Source organism: Parasteatoda tepidariorum, chromosome 6 (genome assembly GCF_043381705.1).
Source record: "Parasteatoda tepidariorum isolate YZ-2023 chromosome 6, CAS_Ptep_4.0, whole genome shotgun sequence".
In the NCBI taxonomy this organism is placed as follows: Eukaryota; Metazoa; Arthropoda; class Arachnida; order Araneae; family Theridiidae; genus Parasteatoda; species Parasteatoda tepidariorum.
In genome coordinates this window covers 7143716-7161412 of record NC_092209.1, presented here as the reverse complement: position 1 = coordinate 7161412, position 17697 = coordinate 7143716, and the positions used below count along the sequence as shown (strand labels likewise).

Sequence of the window (17697 nt, the reverse complement as noted above, 5' to 3'; positions counted from 1 at the left end):
AAAAAAAAATACATGTTTATTCAGAGAAAGTACGTTTTTGTGTCTGATTTCGTAACTTAATTAATAGTTAGCACTAATTAATTAGCATATTTGAGGTCACCCCCGGGAACCATTAAGATTGACACTTAGATCGTGAAAATCCGATCATTAGAACAAAAGTTATTCAGGGTGATATCTTTTTTTTTTTGCTGACTGTACATAATTTTTAAAATTGCACATGTTATTTTTTTTTATTCTAATATTATGGGTGCTATTCTCGCATTTTGTAGTGGGAAAAAAATCACACCAATTATTTCCTTTTTTCGCATTTCGTAAAGAATCACCACATTAAAAGAAAGAACTAAAGATTGTGATATCCATAGCAGTAACTACTGGAATAAGATTGATGGCAAATTAATGTTAAGTATAATTTTTACTTTAAACCTTCTTACCTAGCTTTTGACTAAGTTATCGTTGGATGAAAAAAATGCTATATTTATGTGCAAAATATTTTGCAATTTTCTAAAACAGTTCTTAAAATATGACAAATATGCATGCTGATAGCAAAATTAATATTAAAGGGCTTTGACGTTTGGACACTCTCCTCACCAAACCACTTGAGGGTTACAAATCCAAAGGTATGTTCATTCCATGAATATGAATAAGATATTGGACTTAAATGCAAAACTACAAATTGCGACATAGAATTTTTAAATCGCGTAAATACGAATCAAGATGCATGTTCACGTGAATACGAATTGCAATACATAGCTTTTAAACCATGTATAAATCGATACTATTACAACAGCGTGAATACGAAGCGTAATATTGCATTTTTAAAACGCACGAATACAAACCGCAACATTACATTTTTAAAAAGTGCAAATTGGAATCGAGAAGTACAATTTTTAAATTAAGTGAATACTAACCGTAACATGCAACTTTTTTATCAAGTAAATATGAAAATCGATTATTGATACATAAATCATAATATTAGCATATCTCAACAGAGTTACAAAGATTCAAAACGGAAAAAATCCTCTGAACCAAAAAAAAATTACACGTATGTAAAACTATCATTACCAGTATTCACCAGTTTCGAAATTTCATCGGATTATAAGTTCCTGATTCGCAGAAGTCTGATAACAAATGGCTTTAAGTTACAATGCATTATTTGCGTGAAAACCACATACCCTGTTTCTAGTTTTTAGACTGGGAATGCAGGAGCATTCTGGAATACAATCACCACTGATCAGATAGTTAGATTAAAAGTTATTAAAGGTGTTATCTATTTTTTTAGCACTCTATATTAACAATTCTATAAAATTATCAACTTATTTTTTTAAGTTATTAACAAATTAAAATAAAACATATCAGCAATTACAATATACAAACAATATATTTATAAACAAAGAGGCAATGTAAGCATTTGATTTGATTCAAGCTTTTTTTTTCTTAAATTCACACTATTTTAAAATTAAATTGGGAGATTTGTATTCATATGATTTAAAAATATCAAATTGAGATTTGTTTCATACAATTTAAATAAATAAATCTCACATCGATATTTTTTTATTAAAACAATAACATTCTGTGGATAAACGATTTTCTACATAATTTTTTTATTACTCAAATTTCAGGTATTTCTTTAATTATTTGAAAAATTTTTTTGCCTTTTCACCTAACTCATCACTGTTCTATGAGTTAATATTGAGTTTTAGGATTTACATTGATTCAGACAGATTTTTTCTCAGAATTTGCGGTACTTACATTATTTAGCAAAAACAACGTTTTGTATGTCACGTAATGCCACACGCATAAATGATAAAGAATTTTTTTTTATAGAAATGGACAAAAGACTTTTTTTACAACAAATACATTAATCAGAGTTCTCCTTAGAAATAAAAAAGAGCAGGGTGCTTCCTTTCTGAAAAGGATGCTCACTTTATCAAAATGTGTAACATTATGCAAGAGCTGAATTTATGCTTAACAATTTTTACCGCTCATACTATTTTATGAGTATATTTCAAATGGTAATTCTCTCTCATTATCAAAATAAAATATAAATTTGAAGTTTATAAAAATATTTAAAGGCATGCCGCATGTCAAAATTTTTTTCCAAAAAAAGCAAACTAGCAAAAAATGATTTAATTAATTGATAAACAACTTAGCCTTTTAACTGAAAATTATGAGGAAAAAAACATATGAAGATAAATTTTTTTTTAATAAAGGCAAGGGTATGTCCAGACATTTTGTGAAAGGTCCTGTTTTTGTGAAAAAATTACTCTTAATTTGTGAATGTAAAATAAATGTCAAGTCACATTCTTTCATCCAGGGTCCTGCTATTATGAATTTTTGCAAAAAACTTTTTTAAGGAGTTTTTCAATTGTAAATAGATACAAGATTATGCTCAACACTGTAAAATTATAACACAAAAAAATTAAATTTTCAAAAATAAACAGCAATTGCTGTTGCTAAATTAGAAATGCAACATACATATGTTTGGTATTTAGCCTATACTGCTGAATATTCATTTCGGACGAATAATGGAAGAAGCGCCTGCCGAAGACAAAACTTAATTCGTTTACAATAGTCTTTCTTTTTTCCTTCCCCCCTGGGAAGGGTTTATTCGATTAACAAAACAATGAAGATAAACAAATTTGCGAAGGGTCTGATTAAAGGATAAATTATTTTGTGAAGGGTCCATTTTAAAGTTAAAATATTTTGTGAAGGACCCGTTTTTTTGGAAAAGATATTTTGAGGCCCAAATTTCTTCTAAGGTATTTATTTAAAATAATAGCAATAATAGTAATAAGAATTAAACCTATAAGCACAGATAATTTTACCAATAATTATTTGAAAACTATGAATATATTTTTCAAAATAGAATCTGAATAAAACGGCAGTGTTTTTAAAGGATGGTGTCTTACTTATACAAAAGGGATGCATTTATTAGGATCAAAGGGCAAGAAGGGTGGGCGCCCTTCAAATAACAATTGGGGAGAACACTACATTATTTATGAGAAATTTCTAGTTATAAATCTTTGAACCGATAACTTATTTAGCAACCTTTTATTATAACATCCTTCTTAGAATAGGGGTTGTAGTTGTACTAACCTGTACAATAGCTGGATCATTAGGAAGACCACTATTCAAAGTTTGTTGAGGCTTTGGAGGCTCACAAACATGAAGATCTTTTATGTCACTAGCTCTAAATATGATATATTCATAGACTTCATCTCTAGGAGCAACTGGACGTTCTGTTGGCCTGTCTTCAGTACCAAAGGACTTCACTAAAATACATCATTAAAGAATTTAATCTTTTTACCCCTTAAAAAAATCTGTACATGATAAAATAAAATAAACTTATTTTAATTTTCTTCTATAAAGAATTTATTTAGAAACATTAGTTACAGCATACTTCCGATATCTCGAAATCCTTGTTATGAAAAGTCTCTTCTCAAAATCTTGTTTTGAAAAAAAAAAAAAAAAATATTCTAAATAGAAAATAAATTTTTTCGAAAAAAATCGCAATGTAAGTTTAATGTGAATCAATTTGTTTCTATTTAATGGATAATTATTTTCATCATACTTTTTTAAAAAGAAAATTATTGTGCTTAGATTATAGTAAACTACCATTACATACATATTTATTAGTAAGTACAGTAGGGAACCGATTATCCGGAACGATCGGGACCATCGCTATTCCGGATAACTGATTTTTCCGGTTTTCTGAATCGCTACAAAAAGCCGTTTTTTTCATTGTTAAACCCAACTAAAAAAATTTTTTCTTGGAAATAATCTTAAGAAGAAAAAACGATGGAGTAATACGCTAATGATTATTTCCAAAATGATGGTAAGGTAAACATCTTTCAAAAAAGAAAGAAAAATCCTAAAATCTTATGAGGAAAAAATTTTTTTTTAAAAAAATGGCGGGAAAATTTATGGAATTTCATTCCGGTTTTTTGGTTTTCCGGTTTTCTGATTTCCGGATAACGGGTTCTGTACTGTATTATGCTTCATGACTCTACATTTTAAAGTAATATTTTAGAATATACTTTTCAGAACAAATTTAGTTCCGAACATATTTCGAAAATCCGCCATATCTTAGGATCTCTTCAACATAGGATCCTGTGAACTCTTAAGATCCCTTCAACTTAGAGAAATAGAGAATATACTAGATTTTGTAAGAATTATTCAGTAAGAAGTGAAAATAACAATTCTTAAAATAATAGGTTTCAAATAGCTTTATATTTTAAAAATTATAGATAAAAATAATAAAAAATTTTATACTCATGGTTTCTTAATACAAGTGCTTTTGTTTAATTAACAGAAATTGTTTCAATTGCTATAGATCTAATAAATCGTCAACATTTTTAGAGAAAATTACCGAGCATTTTAGGTCATCAAAATTGCCAAGTTCAGTTAGAATAATTATTAAATGAACAGATTGTTGCGACAATCACAAGCCACAAAGTTATACAAAATTCACTTGAAAACTAAATTCTCAACACTGGCACTTCTATGGATTCCAATATAATTTGGAATTGTTCGTGAGGAGATTTCCATATTGTGATCTGAGACAGAATAATCGGCAACCTCCAGGCAGCGACCTGCAAAAAACATCACAGAAAGGGTCCAAATGGAAAGGTATAACTCGTGGCCACCCCTGGGCAAATATCTACAAGCTTTTTTTCGAAGTTGCAAGTGCAAAATCTATTTTGCCCTTTGGCGACTCTAGTTGGTGTGACAGATCACGATACAGAAATATCCCTTGTTTGATAGAGCAGTTACAAAATTATAAGGGGAAAGAAACGAAGAGCCATTAAAAACTTTTTTAACACCATTAGCAAGTTTTTGTTAGAAGAGGAGAAAAAAACAAACACATTTCCAACTTATGAACACTATTTACTCAACAAGGTAATAAAAAAATTTTCAATTTTATTTGTTCTACGGTCTAATAATAAAAAAAAAAGAAATATTAAATTAGCTTTAAAAATTAAAATGTTCAAAAAATTTTAAGTTTAAATTTATTTTTTTTATCAAACAAAATTATTTAAGGCAGAAAAATAATTTCTGACTCACATAGTAAAAATTATTTGTCTTTTTCATTGATTATAGTTTTTACAAAACATTCTGTATTTTTTCATTATTTCTATATATAATTTGACTACTATCTGTCATAATTAAATAGCTAAAAAAAATCTAAATGCAATCAGAAAAAAGTTATCTAAAATATGATATAATTTTTTTAAATATTACAAATTTTTTTTATTTATAAATTTAAATATAAATAAAATAAATAATTAATAAGTGTATGATATATTNACAAGGTAATGAAAAAATTTTTTTTTTCAATTTTATTTGTTCTACGGTCTAATAATAATAATAAAAAAAAGAAATATTAAATTAGCTTTAAAAATTAAAATGTTCAAAAAATTTTAAGTTTAAATTTATTTTTTTAATCAAACACAAAATTATTTAAGGCAGAAAAATTATTGCTATAAATTGAATTAAATCAGACATAATTCCCTATTCAAAATTTGCCATACTTTTTTCCTAACTTCCAGCACAATGACCAACTCTGATTTTTTAAAGATACCATATTTGCTGAACTTTAGAAATTACTCTTGTTATCGAACAGTGAATTCCACATAATTTTTAGTTGCAAATAAGTCATTGAATGAATAATGACAATTTGAAAAGAACTACCTGAAGATTAGAACTATTTTTACCTCTTATGTTTAACTACTATTTATTAATAACCATAGAAAAAAAAAGAATATAATAATTTTGATCTATTATGTAGAAATTTTTCAGCCATTGTTCGTTTTTATGTAGCTTTTGGTTAAGCAACTTCCCTTTATTTAAAGCTTCAAACTTATATAGCATTAAGAATAGTTGTGTTTATTTAATTAAGGAGGATAATTTATGTTTTCATAAATGCATTCCATTTAGAACGGGAATATCCCCTTTTAGTGTTTAAACAAGGGAAACGAAATACATTTCATTAAGATAAAAAATAAGTAACTTGTAAACAAAAGATAAAAAAGCTAAAGGATTATTACTATTCTATCATAATAATGAGATAACGATGACTAAGAAAAGACCAGATGAAATGAAACCAGACAGATTTTAATAGAGATAATATATGAAACGAAATTAATAAAATCTATAACGCGCCAACGAAAAAGAATGCTTATTAACTCAGAGCTATAATTCTAAATAAAAGCTTATATTAACATTTTCGTTAGTATATTCTGCACTTATTGTTAATACAAATATAGTCAGTAATATTCATCAGGGGACAGCATTTATAAGAGAGAGAAAAATACTAGTGTTTACACTGTCTGTATAGAAAATGACTGTAAATAGGGAATACAATTAACTATGCCGATTTTACAACGCAGATGTATATTACATAATAACACTAATGTTAATGCATGATTTCATAAATTATACATTTCTTAAAAAGAAAATATGACAAATAAAAGTGTCACTTGTATACCTTTAGCAAGGGCAACAGTTGATTCTTTGGTATCAATTGTATACAAAATGCCTTCATAGCGAATTTCAGATTTCGATATTAGGCTTATTTTACTCCCTAAATATGGAATACCACCACTCATGTTTATAATTATAAATAATGCACCGGAATTTTAGGATGAAATCAGATGGCGATGAAAATAGCGGTATTTACATTATTTTTGCGGCAAATGAAAGCTTCAGACAAAGCGATGATTCAACATGGATGTCAAACTAGCTGCTGCTGATATCCCAGATTTGAGTACGCCATGCTAAATGGACGATTTTTTATTTTTTGACTCCTCCTCGAAATTTTCCACAGGCGCAGAAGGAAGCAGAGCTGCTTAAGCCCCGCCCATTTTAATAACAATGTTTTTATTTATCACATTTGATTTTCGTAAATAAATACTATTAACAATGATTATAAACAATTCTATAGACAAATTAAATGCAATTATGAATCGCAATGGTTTAAAAATAAATGAAATCCATAACGGTTGTGAGAAAAACATATGTTTTAATTTGTATTGAATATTCAGTTTCTGAAATGTTAAAGATATTTTCACTATGAAATTTAGATATCATAATTGTTGTGGTGTATTAGTAATCAATTACTATATTAATATTATTGATTATCGACTCCTGTGATATTGTACGTATCACCTAGGGTCGACGTTGTCGGAAGAGTCGACGTGTTCTTCTGTTTACAAATTACTGTTGATAAGTAGGAAGGGCACACTGCGCATGCGCTGTTTTCTTTTTCAGTAGTGATGTAGGAAAATGGCGTCGACGAAGTCGCTGGAAGATATGTTGCTCTCTTCAGACATCGACGAGTCGGCGGTGAGTGCACTTGTCGGATCCCTGGAATCTCAGCTGTCATCATCAGATGCACACTATCCACGAAATGAATTATCAAACACAACTATCAACAATAATCACATAGCAAACGCATCTGTGCCTGACTGCAGTGCGAGATTGCCCGACGGACAAAAACATGGTGCACTTTTAGGTAGTTTATTAGAGCAAGGGAGTCAAAATACAAACAAAAGTATGACGAACTCTCAAATTGTTGGACTCAATGCTGTTCAATCACAAAATCTTTCGAATGCTGTTATAGTTTCACTACCAGGGGCCTTACCCGCGAGTGGCTATTTGACTCAGGTTAGTTCAACGCAACAGCCCTTGTTAAATTCATCGGTTGTCAGCAGGCATGTAAGTAATGCCGATATAAAGCTTGTTTATTCACCTCACACCACTGCTCCACAATTTTCTTCAGCGGCTACCTCATCTATCGTTACTTCGGGTGTTATTACAGCTAATCACATGTCTCGCAATAACTTCAAAATTTCTACTCTACATAATGGGAATTCAAACTTTAACACAGGACAGATCGCAACGTCCGGTGTGCCAGTTTTATCGGGGCCACAGACCAGTGCTGCGACTTTAAGCGCGATGCAGAATTTAGCAAATATTGCATCTCAACAACCTCGCTTACAGGTAATAAATCCAAGCGGGCAACAACATCAAATCCTGACTCAACAACAAATTAACGCTTTGAACACTAAAAGTGGTGGCGTACCGAGAAGCCCAGTAGACACCAAAGGTAAACAAATTCCAGTCACAAGGACAGACCAAAACTCTTCAAATGACCATAGACATTCTCCATCACTGTCCAATCATTACCAAGTACTGACTGGTGGACAGGCATCTGTGATTACTTCTAAACCTTCTCATATATCTAATCAACCTGTCAATGTAGTCACTGTGACAAATCCAAGTATGCTACCGCCTGGAGTTCAAATTCTCAATGTGAATTCCCCTAGATTTGGACCCAAAACATTGGCACCCAGAGGTTTGGTGCTAGGGAATCAGGTTCGAATTGCTCCTCAATTAATTCGACAGGGAACTCCACTGCAAGTACCCGGACAAGTAAGGCACACTTTTAGTCAATTGAATTATAATAAATTTATGTCCATAAAGTTTTTTTTTTTTTGTATGGTAATGGTAAATCAAGATTTTTGGATATATTACAAATCCAAAGTAGTGTGCAAATCACCTTCTGCTTATTGATTCAAAAGTAAATTTTTAAGTGTTCATGAAATCTGTCAGTTTTATAACTATTTCATACAATTTAAAATACTGTTTACACTTTTTATTTTGATTTCAAAGATATAGTAAATTATAGATTTCTGTCCTGGTAAAATGAGCCAAAATTTGGTGACAACTGACCAGTGTGACCAATAAACTAAAGAAAATGAAAGTAACATTCATTAGAAACGCTGTTTGAAAAATGATGTCATAGTAAGAACTCTGATAAAAATAAAAGTTAATAAGAAAAGGTAAAGAAAAACAGAAAAAGAATTGTCCTTGATTCTTTAAATATAATTTTAACACTGAGTTTTTTTATGTTACTGGTTATCTGTCTTACCATATAGGAAATAGTGAATAGAAATTTAGATGTATTAATTTTGATATGTTCAAAACTATGGCTCTTAAACAATCTTTTAACCTGTTAGATCATGCACATATCTCCACCATGAAAAATATTTTTAGCCTAAACCTACTTAAATAAAATTTGTTTATTCTATTAAAAAATTATTAATTTGTGGACCATATCGACAATGGAGAAGCAATGATCAATACTAGTATTAGAATTGATAACTATTATTTTTCTTCAAAATTATAAGTTAAACTTTTTATATATACAGTACTCTTGATATTTCAAAGTTGAGGGAACGCTCATAGCTGCCAGCTCTTCTGGATTTTGCCAGTTTCTCTAAGTCTACTCGTTTATTAAATTTCCTCTTGATTTATGTACTTTTCAGGAAATTCCCTAACATTGAGTAAGTTTCCTTAAAAAAGATCCCTATTGAGATTATTGCTTGCTTGAATCTTTAAATAAATGTCACTAATACAGTAATAATAAAGCGAACAATAATAAGCGAATTTTAAATAATAAATAAGCGAACCCTATTTAATTCCTATTACTATTCAAAATTATGAATAATCATAATGGATAACATTTCAATATCATTTAATGTGAAATCATAACTGGAAAATATTGGCAGATTTTCTATTTTGATGACTGTAAAATTCCCTATGTGTAAAATATTTAGTATATTTTGCAACAATTATCATGACATTTATATTTTTTCGTAAAATCTACTGGATTTCTACCTGTGTTGGCAGCTATGAATGCTAAAAAAAATTCGAGATATTGAGTTTTTGAGGTAACAAGTTCAGAACTAAATATGATTTAAAAAGTATAGAAAATAAAAATATGACTCTAAAAAGTAGAGTCATGAGTCATGAAACATAAGAATAACTACCATTAAATGTGTATGTCATGATAGCTGACTATAAGCTCAAATACAACAATGATTATTTTATTTTTAAAAGCGAGACAAAAATAATTGTGCATTAAATAGAAAAGAATGGGTTTACAACAAACTTACATTGTGATTTTTGTGAAAAAATTTAACCAGTGAATTTAATTTTCTATTTCAAAAAAGGGGGGGGAAATATTTTTTTGACGTAACAAGGTTTTCGAGATATCGAGAGCATACTGTATGTAGTTTTTTTTAGCAATGAATAAAATAGGTTTTTAAAATTTTATCAAATGATTCAGTCTTAGTCTAAAGAAATGCAAAAAAATAAATAAACAAAATATCTGTTACTTACTTGTTTTCTTAATGAGTAAGAAGGGTTTTTTGTATGAAATAAAATTTGAAGCTATATATGTCATTAAAACCGAATTCTAAATATATTAGCAGCATACTGCTATTCTGTCTAATATCAGTTCAGAACTGTTTTTTAAGACGATAAATTACAATGCGAAATAACAATTTTTTATAAATGGGCAATTCTTTAGAAACATGAAATTTCAACAAAAAAAATTTATTTTTCATCTTTAAAGTAATTACATTTTTTTGTATATTTAGTTAGTTACCTTACAGACAATAGTGTAGTTTATTGACATTTGCTCAAAAAAATAGAAATTCGCAAAATTTTGAATGCTTTGAAAATGACTAGATGTCAAGAAAACGTTCAATTCAAGTTATTAGGAAATTGTTCAACTTAATTGGGAAAAAAGTTGGAAAATTAATTTTAACCTTTTATATAAATAAGTTCCTACATAAATATTTTTAATTTAATTGCATAGTCGCTTTGGTAAATGTCCAAAATATATTCTAGGTTTAGTTAAATAAATTAATGCCATTGCCCAGTATGCACTACATCAATGTTTTTTTATATTGATTGTTCTCCTAATTTCTCCTCAACAGATATCAAAGTACCGAATTAATATTAAATCTGATATAGCAAATATTTCAGACATTCACCAAAGCGACTATGTGATTGTTGACATTCGCCAGTGAAAATGGAATTCTCTTGATTTTGTTCATTCACTTTAACATCTTCACCAAAAGCTACTTTTTTATCAGCATACAACTGCCCATACACCATTTGGTACACCCTTTCTATGGCTGGCTTATGTAAAATGCCAATGTACAGATGATACATCAGGCGGGGAAAAAAATTATTTTATTTCTATGTTGTGTTGACACTCCAAAATGTATTTCTTTCAAGTTTTCTCTCTGTGAAACATTACTTAAAATCTTCTTTCTATGGGCCCAAATAGCACATGAGTCATATCTTAGAGATTCTGAACTTGTGGACTTTTCTGCTGATTTTTGATAAAATACCCTTTGTGTGTATAGTAAATTGTGTTCTTGAAGACCCAAAACCTGTAGCTCTGATGCATATTTGATATTATAGTTCTCACTGACATCAATGTGAATTGAAACTGATGATGTGGAAAGTTCTTTTTATTTATGGATGAATTGAAATTGTCCTATTCCGGCATATTCATATGTTCAATCAATGTATTTTTTAATTTTAAGTGCATGTCCTCAATTCTTTCTTCTTGTATTTACCACTTATCACATTAGTTTCAGATTTTTTATTTCATTTTTGATACAGTATCATTTCGTCAGAATTAACTGTAATTTGTATTAAACTGTAATTCTTGACTTTCAAATTTTTTAAATTTTCTCTAAAAACAATCTTCTGTTGTAACTGTACAGCACATTGTGAAATATTTCATCATATTCTGTTTTATTACTTTGACATAATGAAGTATCTTTACCAGGGTTGGCAAGTTTTTGACACATGACAGTTTTTACCGTCATGTCAAAAAACCCTCTGTCAAAACTGTCAAAAACCCATAGTTTGGGTAAAACTATTTTTATTTGAGTTTAACTGCTTATAATTTAAAATTAATTCACTTTTGGGCAATAAAATTAGACAAAAAGTTGTTAAAAGATATTTAAGAACAGATTCTTGCATTTTCCCAACATGATTATATCAAAACATAGGCTATTTGAAGTAAAATATTAGGATACTAAATAAAAAATTCAACATTTCCAAGCATCATTTTGTTTGGCATATTACATTACTGAAGAATGTCAAGATTGATTACTTTCATTCATAAAATCTTGCTTTGAGAAGCACATGTACACATAAAAAGAAAGCCTCATAAAATAAACTTTTTTTTTTATCAATTTTTGCAATATTTTACACAGAATTGAGACATGAAAGAGCCTGGGAAATCCTTTTAGAGTTTCCTTGCAACATTGCAATAGCAATGTTGAAGGACTCATCCATACTAAACTCAGAAATCGACTGGGCAATGAAAAATGAGCAAAATTAGTCACTCGCTATCGTATGCTTCGGCACGGTGACTCCGACTACTGAACATGTAATTCTATTTGTAATTAAATTTCATTTAATGTGCTTTTTAAAATAAATAAAAGTTTTTAACTTGACAAAATAGCAGTAATTCTTGACTTGGAGTTTGTTAGTAGTTACAAGTTTTGAAAGTTTTGTTTAGCTTATTTCTAATATTTAAGAAATGCCAAATTTTAAATTCTTTTTAGTTCTTGAATTTATTAATAGTTCCAAGCTTTTTTATTTATTTCTAATAATTAAGAAGCGCAAAATTTTGAATCCTTTGCAAATCAAACTGTAATGATAAAAGTATCACTATTTTCAATAAGTATATTGCAATATTTCTGTATGAATGTATATCCTTCTATAAGAATACATGTATATAGTTTCAAAATCAATAGCAATCATTTACAACATTCATTTATGTGAATGTGAAAGGCAAATATGCCATAAATTAAGATAACAGTAGGTTTTTACCAGTAAAAACGCAGTTTTTACCACTGTCATGTCAAAAAACAGTTTTTGACGGCAAAAACCCAACCCTGATCTTTACTCATAAAATAACATTTTCATATTCAAATGCTTAAGCATGTATTACGGGCATCAATAATAGGCTGCACAATCCAGCATGGCTTGTATCTGGAAAAAGTACTGTAACTTATTGTATAAGTATGTTTTTTGTTAAATTGCTGATGTAAAGATTTTACTACTCTTTAGTTTTTTTTTTGCTTGTTAGTCTTATTAACAGTGACCATTTCTTTTCTTCCTGAGTGAGAATTTTCATCTTTCTCCAAAATATTCTTTACACCATCTTCAATTTTGAAACACTTTGAATTAATTTTTCTTTGGGAAATTAAATTTGACCTTATCTGATGTAAGCTTAGTGTTTCAGAAACATCTCTCTCAGCAATTTGGTATTTTTTAAAAATTTTGCCTCTTACAACTTTATCAAATAACTGTTTTTGTTTGTGAATTTTCGTTTCTTTACAATTTTCCTCGTATTGAGGAGTTTCTACAAATAATAATCTCTGTTTTACCTGATGTGTAATGCTACAAACTCCAATAACTTTTTTCATTCTTTTTCTTTGGAGTTTCTTCCTTCTTGTTGGAAATATTGTTTTTCAACTTGTAATATTGCTGTTAAGGTTTTTGCATTTTCTTTCTGCATTTATCAGTTTAATTGGTGTTTCTTTTAGCATTCTAAATGCTTTAGCTCTGTCTTTACAAGTTTTTTTTCTACCAGAAAGTGTTCTTTTATCTGTATGTGGGGTACATAAACTCTTAGAAAACTCTAATGTCCCTTATATTCCAGAAAAAGCATTTATTTTCTAGCTTGTCCTGTAGTTAGTAGTATTTTTTTTCTCTCTTTCACTCAACTTTGCGTTTGGCTTTACAGATTTTTCTTTCTTTTTTTTTAAAATCAAGTAGCTCTCTATCATTTTTAATTCTCTCATACCCTAACTTTTCGACTTCTCATTTTTTTGGTGTATGTATGTATGTAAGGTATGTATGTAGTCAGGGCGTATTCCGATATTCTCCTGCTTCAGATGCTGAAGAAGCACAGATGGTAGTACCCTTGCATGAAAGAGCGCAAATTTTAAAATTACACCATGACGCTCCAAGTGCTGGACACTACGGAGTAGAGGGTCTTGGCGAAGAATTATTTAATTTTTTATTTTTGTCATTTTCCTGGTAATTGTGTTATTGTCCTGGCATTCCTAAGCCAAGAGAATGACAATTTAACTTGACTTTAATTCAATATTTAGGCCTAACACTTTTACTTAACAACAGGGTTTTAAGAGATCCTGCCCTATGTCTTAAAATAACTCAGTCAAAATTATATAGTTTGTTATAAATGATTCCAAGAAAACAGGAAAATGTCAATATAAAAATCTACTCACCTTTTAAAATTTCTTAAAATAAATTTTAACTCAGAAACTTGGTTCTCTATTCTTGCAAGCAGATATTCAGATAATTTTTTTTAATTATTTCGAAAAAATGCAATTACAGAGCATGTTAAGATAAAAAAAAATTCTTCGTTTTATAACATTATGCTTGCTTCATGTAATGGTAAAATGTAAATAAAAATAAGGTGCTTTTCTAAATTTTATTTTTCAGCTTATTTTTATAATTTATTTTTATCCGTTATCAGTGTAAACCAATTTTTATTTTATGTGTGCAGTATGATTTTATTAATAATTCTAATATTTTCCAAATATCATTCTTATATAAAAGGACAGAATTCAAAAATATAAATTCATAAGCTACATAATACTGCATATTTATAATCAATGCTTAAAGCTTCAATGAGTTAAAATTAATCTGAAAAGGTAGTTAACTCTAATTTATTATTAAACCATTAGTATTAAAACACACTATTTTATTGTATTGATGTATGCAGCCCAGTTGACATTTTTAGTCTTTATCATCATTCCATTATTTCCAAGTATGTTTTTTTAATTTAAAATGTAAATTACTCTACATTTTTCATGCCTTTCTTTCAGTAAAAAATTCAAATTTGTGGATTTACTCAATTGAAAAAAAAAAGGAATAAATAGAAATACATGATCGTTTTATTAAGTAAATTAATGCAAGCAAATATTGTAAATTGAACAATGCTAATTAATGACATTAAATATTGATAAAGGACATTTTCATTTATACAGAGAAAGGGGAACTCACTCTTTTACAAGAATTTGAAGTGTTAAGTAGTGTTTAAGCATATTCATATTCAAAATCATCAGTAATTTTTTCCTTTATCATGTTAGCAGGTTTATTGAGGGAAAATTGATATTTTTTAATTGTTTGTTAAAAAAAATCAATTGATAGTTAGTTTTCATGATTATATTTTATAATAGTTTAATTAATTTTAATTTAGGACGTAAAATATTATTTAACACTTTTTTGTTTTGTTTTTTTCTTTTCAAACTTGTCTGATAATGTCCGCATTGCTATGTATTAAAATATTTTAATTGTGAACAGTTAATTAACTATTCAACTAACTGTGTGTGATATTTAGTTGTAAATAAGTGTTACAATTTAGATTGCTTTTATATGAAGACGTGACATTAATCAAGCTATTAACATTAATCAAACCAAGTGTTTTTGAGGCATTTGGTTTTAGTATCTTCAATTAGAACTCTGCAGTATGTATAAAAACTGAGAATTATGCAAAATAACTGTTAAATTATGAAAAATTTATTTAACTGTTTATTTATTTAACTGTTTAATTTATTTAACTGTTAAATTATACTAAAATTTAAAAAAGAAGAAAAAAGATCGCCATTTAATAATAAGTACTGAATTATAGATCTAGAAAATTCTATTTGTTTTCTTTTGAACCTAGATAATATTTTAAATAATAAAATCAATATTAAAAAATAAATGTATTTAAGAATCGTATATATGCATAATATAAAGAATTCAAGTCCAGTGTTCGATGTAAGGCATTTAGCATCAATTATTTTTTAAAGTAATTTTTTTCTTCAGATTTTAGGTGAATTTATTTAAAATTCAGTTATGTATCTATGGAAATTTAAAAAAAAAAAAAAAAAGGATAAACCCTTTAAATTATTATTTTCTAATTTTGTTTTTTTATAAAACTTTCTTTCCACCATTTGTATGTTCAGTAAATTTATATGGTTATTATGAAACTTTTTAATGATGAATCATATATTTAATAGTGGCTTGTTGGTTTGTAAATTTTTAACAATAAAGCCTGAGTTTGTTTTTTAATTTTTTATTTATTTTTTTATTTAGGGTGCCATTGCTTTACCACCTGGTATGAGAAGTGCTATTGTTGTTCGAGCTGATGGTAGCCAGTACCACGTATTTAATGTCGCCGCTGGGCCACCTGGTTTACCAGCAGGATCAGCTAATTCTCCCAACACTACATATAGGTTGCAAACATTGGCGGTATGAATCTCCTCTTATTTAAAGGAAATTTAATTGTTAAAATTTATCCGGATCACTACAGTATAGTATTTTTACCGTGTGTCATAAGATATCTCGTTATATTAAGTATGAGTTATATTTTCATTAAGGTCGACTCTGTTGAGGAAATAAGCCTACAAATTTCAAATATGTTTATTTTATTGTGTTTAAATGCATTTTTGTTCATGTAAAAATTATGAAATTTTTAAATGAATAGTTTTTTTTTCTTCCTGTTCATTGCAAATGTGATTTTAATCATAGTCTGTCAACTGATTGAAGTAAGTATCAAATCTATTTCTAGTTGTTATAATCAGTATTAAATACCAGAAGGTCACTCGTGAAAGAAAATGTCACTATGGTACTTTTTCAGTCATAAAGAAATGCAGCATCAATAGCGAAACAAAAAATTATCTAAAATTTTGTAGGATGGAAATATGAATTTAGTTTCTGCTATTAACTGAAGAGTCTATTAGATCTAGAAGATAATTCTTTAATTTAGTATTTCAAAAATTTGTAATTTATTGCTATATAGTTGCTTTTAAAAATTTCTCCCTAATATAAAATTTGTTTGAATTTTTGCATTTTTGGTTTAATTATTTAATCACCAAAAAAATCACATTTATTCTAGAATTTTATTATCAAAATTTATAAATGTTATTAAAATAAAGGATTACATCCATTTTCTACTACTTTTTATAAGTATGGTTTTAACAAAAATTATAATTGGTCATGGTAGTCATTTTATTTATTAGCGTATAATTCACACATGTCATAGAGTGCCCAAATATGACAATATCCCTAAAATTTTATTAGCTTTATCAATTTCTTTTAATTACAGAATATCTGTCATTTAATAATTGAATGGTCACATGTGGTCAAAATAATTATCAGCTGTTGCCAATGAACATTGTGAAATACAAATCAATTTAAACTAGTATCACATGTAAGAGAAACCTATTTGAAGATTTGTAATAATGGTTTATCTTCCATAAAACTGAAAATGTTAAGATTTTTATACAATTACAAAAAAAAGTGCTATATCTGAAGTTTTTGGCTGTATATATTTTTAACAAAAAGATCTTGATAATATTATCCAATAAAAAATGAATTACAAAGCATTAATAAAAATGTTACTTTTTTAGGGGCCTGTGATTAGAACTCTGTCACACCAGCAAGTAGTATCTGTTCCTGTTTCATCTGCTGGTGTTAAAACATTACAGGTTTGTTTTGATTTATTTTTTTAGCCACCCTTTTGGTATTTTACTTATTTCACCATCAAGGTTCATTCTAGACCTTTAATGGGTGCAGAGTGCTGAAAATGGAAAAGGGTGCCCTTTAGAAAAGGAGCTAGTTATTAAGATTCTCACTATTCAGGTTCTTAATTTTATTTATTAAAAGATTTGTAATTTGCAATTAAAAACAGCTCAATCAGAAATAAAATGTAACTTGCAATAAATTCACACTATTAAAGTCATTCATGGTTTTAAAAACTGTTTCAAATGGTTTCCATGGTTATATCTGTGGAAAAAAGAT

General features: G+C 28.3%; 2 protein-coding genes across 2 annotated transcripts in view; one reads left to right on the top strand and one right to left on the bottom strand.

Annotated features, from left to right (window-relative positions):
* The window catches only part of LOC107439239 (protein LSM14 homolog A), a 22407-nt gene extending 15362 nt beyond the window's left edge, over positions 1-7045 (bottom strand). The window contains exons 1-2 of the mRNA XM_016051762.3: positions 6488-7045; positions 3097-3272 (exon numbers count right to left, since the gene is read on the bottom strand). Coding sequence (XP_015907248.1) covers positions 3097-3272; positions 6488-6608 — 297 coding nt within the window. The 5' untranslated portion in view covers positions 6609-7045. The remainder of the gene's footprint in view (positions 1-3096; positions 3273-6487) is intronic.
* Positions 7046-7284: 239 nt separating this feature from the next.
* Positions 7285-17697, top strand: part of LOC107439238 (transcription initiation factor TFIID subunit 4) — a gene marked incomplete in the record, with an annotated part of 45143 nt that continues 34730 nt past the window's right edge. Inside the window, 3 exon segments of the mRNA XM_043046237.2 lie at positions 7285-8433; positions 15991-16146; positions 17307-17384. Of these exon segments, the coding sequence (XP_042902171.2) occupies positions 7285-8433; positions 15991-16146; positions 17307-17384 (1383 nt within the window).